A 4,550-nucleotide genomic window follows, 5' to 3' on the forward strand; every position below is an offset into this window, starting at 1 on the left:
TGGGACTGTTAATCCAGGAGGCACATGGGTTAGCCCATGTGTCAAGGGGGGAGGTGAAGCGAAAAATAACCGCAGAATATGGGTTTTGGGCGCCATATCTACTCGAACAAATCGACCAGGTCATTGGAAGATGTGTAATTTGTTTGAAAAACAATGTGAGGAGAGGGGTAGCCACCCCCACGGGTTACATCCCGACTCCTAATGGCCCCATGAGAGAACTAGTGATAGATTTCGTCGACATGATACAACCTGTTGAAGGGAAAAGATACATGTTGGTGGTCGTAGACCGATTCTCAAGATGGCCGGAGGCCTGTCCAACTAAACGAAAAGATGCTCAGTCTGTGGCCAAGTTTCTGTGCCGTGAAGTCATCAGCAGATGGGGTCTGCCGGATAGGATTTCTTCAGATAACGGGAGAGAGTTTGTGGATAAAACGGTCAAAATCATATTTCAAAAATTGGGAATTAAACAGCGGCTTGGCGCAGTATATCATCCACAAAGCCAAGGCATTTGTGAAAAAATGAACGGCGTTTTAAAAAATAGAATTTCCAAAATTTGTCAACATACAGGCTTGAATTGGATAGCTGCCTTACCACTGGCACTGATGGTCTGCAGGTCGAGTCAACTACGCGATTTGCATTTGACCCCACACGAATTGGCAACCGGTAGACGCATGCCTTCACCATGTTTGCGAACCAGTGGGAAAGGCCCAAGCCTGTCAATTTTGGAGGACGAAATGAAAGCCTATGTCAAACACTTAACCACGATACATAGGAATATTTCCACCTATGTTGTTGACAGGCAGAAACAAGAGGAGGCACAAGAGAGACTCGAGGCAAATACTAAAGACACTGTTCAGCCAGGAGACAAGGTGTATGTGAAAGTGTTCCGGCGCAAGTGGTTCAACGAAAGGCGGCAAGGGCCATTCGAAGTTGTCCGCTGTACCGGAACTGCGGTGCAAGTACAAGGGTCACCAACTTGGTACCATTTGACACACTGCGTCAAGGTGCCCAAAGATGAAGATCCCCAAAGAGGGAGGCGCGACTGCGAAACTGCAGAACCACTGCCAGAACAAGAATCGCCAGAGGGCCCGAATCGGGACAAAGATGGGCATGATCAAGCTGTGGTGGATAATGTGTCTGCTGAACCTGTCCCTGAGGACATCGCGGGCAGCACAGCCGACGACAGAGGAAACCAACAGTTCAACGATATCAATCGTGACGACGCACCCTCCCCAGGCGCAGATGACGACCCTCAGCACAACAACACTGAGCCAACTACCGCCAGAGGTAGTGCCCCCAGAGAACAACGCCACCCAGCAGGACCCAGCGGCGGACGCCCAGTCCGCCACAGAGTCCGGCCGGAGCGGTACATTGAGCAATGTTGAGGGAGTGTTGGGGGGGGCTGCAATACTGCCATGCAATTGCAGAAAGGAAGAAGGGTCCCTGTGCAGACGCACCGCCGAATGGGAAGACAACACCGGTAACATACTTGCCCTGGCCGGGCGAACACATACGGACAATGTACTGTTATTAAATACATATAGGCGGTTTGAGGTGCTAGGAGATTGTGCTCTACTTCTGACAAAAATTGGCATAGATGATTTTGGGTACTATACGTGTACCTGTCTCAAACGGGGGGCGAGAAAAGCAGACCGCACGGGCGGTCATAAGACGGTGGACAGCATTAATTTCGTGACGTTGATGGAGAAAAAAGAAATTGCGAAACAGCATCCATACAGCCCCGGCGCGGAATGTGTCAAAGATGAAGAAGCAGTCACCATGAATAATGTCGCCTTACCCGTGACGACAATTGGTGACAGCTTTGAAACACAGTCTGCCGCTTCAGGGACGCTCATGTCGGAGATAGAGGCTGTAGAGCCGACGCCTGACGTTCCGGAAAATGTCAACGAAGCACTGGCAGAATCAAACTGGTCCCCGGCAGAGGTGCAAGCCCATTTGCATGCCATGGCAAGGCGGGAGGCTGCATGGAAGGCTTATGGGTTCGATGCCTCGGCATTACCTGGGGTTGATGAATGGGCAGGAAGGAACATGTGGTATCAACTGATGGTGCATTCGATTAAATCGTCTAAGGCGGTGAGTGGGCCGTGTTTAGTAAGAGTGAAATCACCAAGTACGCTTAAGGCCGTGTTCCAGACCATACCGGTGCCGGTATCCGACAATTGCCAGCTTAGATTATTGCTTTGGTTGGTTTACGAACAGTCGTGGAAGGCACCTGAAACCGACGCGCAGGTCAGGAAGATTTTCAAGCCCACAGGGGAGTGCGCCTGGATAAGCGAACTTCCCTACTTGGATTTGCTCGCCGTGCATGAGGACATCCAAGTCGCTGTGCCAGAATCCATAGATGTGCCATCTGTAAAGGTGCCCACCTGTTTTTGCTCTAATGTGACACATGGAGGGCCGGGGGTGCCTATGGGGGTGGCAGACTGCGACTATTACTCCATGCAATTCCCAGGAGAAGCATGGGGGCAGAGGGGAGCCGTCCATCCGGTGACCTTTGCTCTACCAGACTCCTATCAGGCGATTACTGTGATGGTGGCGAATCGCACGGTGCCTGGGAACACGACTGTAGGGAATCTTAGAGACATCTGGTGGGTTTGTGGAACTAGAGCTTATTTGTTTTTGCCGTATGGATGGATGGGTTGCTGCTATTCTGCCACCCTGAAGCTTCCGTTCGAGGTATTGGCGATTAGAAAGGGCCACAAGCCTGAGGAGAAGGCTTTTAGGGAGGTCCCTAGTAGGGCTAAGAGGGAGATGGCGGCGTTTCATACCACCGACGCGTATCATTGGAGAATTAGCTTGGGAGAAAAATGGGGCCTTGGGATTTTTCCCTGGTATGGGGTCACATTTTTGGCAGATCACATTGATAACATCACGTATACCCTTCAGGGGTTCGCGAATGAGACGATCAAGGGCTTCAGACAGTTGTCGCTTACCCAAAAGAGCCATCGGCTGACTCTGCTTAAACACGACATGGCTTTGGATTATATCTTGGCAAGGCAAGGGGGGTTGTGCGTAGCCCTAAATTTGACAGACGACGCTTGCTACACTTTGATCCCAGATAACACTGACAACATCACCAGTATCATCGACGCGCTTAGAGTCATTCGGGATTCTTTTGGGCCGTCCGAGGGCGCTGGTTGGTCAGCGACGAGCTGGATTCAGGATAGACTGGGACCTGTGGGAACGATAGTGGCGCAGGTGCTGGGGGCACTCGGGATATCGCTGTGTGTAATGTTTTGTTTTTGCACTGTGATAATGACTTGCGCGAAGGCCATGATTTTACGGTGGATAGGTGTGGTAATGCCGAGGGACCAGACCCAGATGCCGTTACTCCCGTTCGACCGCGATGCAGATCTGAAATGCGCGGATGGGATGCTAATAAATGATAGGTACTCGGATTAAATTTAGCAGATTGGCGACGTGAGTACAAAGGTAGGGAGGACTGAGAGTAGCGATAGAAAACACTAAAAATAAATAAAGAACCGGGGATAGGACAGTGATGAGAGCGGAAAACCAGGTGTAGGGAACAAGAACACAGCACCAATGTCTTGGTATTCCGATTTTCAATTGTCTCTTTGTGTGCTGTGTTGCATGATTCCAGTGTGACGTGGTCCACCGTACAGTGTTGCCCGGCCCTAGACAGACTTTGACACCTTCGTTATGTCAAAGTTGCATGTGTGCTTTGTGTTTCGTGCCATTGCCATCACTCGATACTGGCAGAAGTTCTCATTCGTTGCAGAACCCCTGGATGTGGACCGGGGCCGTGCAAGGGACTCTATGGACAGTGAACTGGACATAAGGACTTTGTATGGACAGCAGGCCCTGGGCAGGGGTACCTGGCACGACCCACCATGGGAAGATTCGGTGGACTGGACTCTGCCTCAGCACGCACTCACACATGAGAAGGGGGGCTACAGTTTGGGGTTTTGAGTCGATAAGCATGTTTTGATACCTCTTTGTTGTATACCTCGTTTTTTTTTATATTCCGTTTTTTATACCGCATTTTGTTAAATCATGGAATGTTGATTAGGTGACGATGCGACTTGACCGTTTGGCAGTTGTTGAACGTGTCATTTCTTTTTCTTACTGTTCTGTGAGCTCATACTGTTTTGTGATGTGTGCCAGGACTCCTTGTTACCTGGCTGACGCCAGGTGGAGGGAATCACTGGGGTTGTTAGAAAGGGCCTCCCTCTTTTTCCTTGTCATTAGACAGGCAGGTTTTTTCTCTCGAGGGAGGGCCGACAGCTTTTTGGGGTTTCTAACGGACCACGCCAAATTCATTACTTCCCAAATTATCGATGGTGTTACGGTATTACCTAAGGGGGGTGGTTATCGTCATTTGGAGGAGGTGGATTTCGATTTTCCTTATTTGTGGTTCCTGTGAGGCCCCAGGTTGCTGTCAGGGAGCAGTTGGATACTTAAAGAGTTTGAGCTTTCCTAGACAATGTAACCTTACGTAGCATGTCTTGAGCGTGATTTAGGCTGCGAATTTCTAGGCCGTATTGTAGACGTGACTGTAAAATTTGGTT

The 4,550-nt window shown here is 50.0% G+C and overlaps 1 protein-coding gene across 1 annotated transcript; it reads left to right on the plus strand.

The window, feature by feature from the left end:
- Window positions 1-995: 995 nt before the first annotated feature.
- On the plus strand, window positions 996-4,003 carry LOC133147245 (uncharacterized). The gene is made up of 2 exons (XM_061271239.1): window positions 996-1,480; window positions 3,761-4,003. Exons 1-2 carry the CDS (start codon window positions 1,015-1,017, stop codon window positions 3,949-3,951), a joined length of 657 nt encoding a protein of 218 aa, XP_061127223.1. The 5' UTR covers window positions 996-1,014; the 3' UTR covers window positions 3,952-4,003.
- Window positions 4,004-4,550: the final 547 nt, after the last annotated feature.

This window comes from Syngnathus typhle, unplaced genomic scaffold, assembly GCF_033458585.1.
Source record: "Syngnathus typhle isolate RoL2023-S1 ecotype Sweden unplaced genomic scaffold, RoL_Styp_1.0 HiC_scaffold_36, whole genome shotgun sequence".
Classification (NCBI taxonomy): domain Eukaryota; kingdom Metazoa; phylum Chordata; class Actinopteri; order Syngnathiformes; family Syngnathidae; genus Syngnathus; species Syngnathus typhle.

What these genes read in the sequence shown, in the direction of transcription:
- LOC133147245 (XM_061271239.1), top strand. Translation starts at nt 1,015, where the DNA reads ATGAAGATCCCCAAAGAGGGAGGCGCGACTGCGAAACTGCAGAACCAC. An exon ending in CGAATGGGAAGACAACACCG is followed by an intron (nt 1,481 to 3,760) that starts GTAACATACTTG and finishes CATTCGTTGCAG; the next exon opens with AACCCCTGGATGTGGACCGG.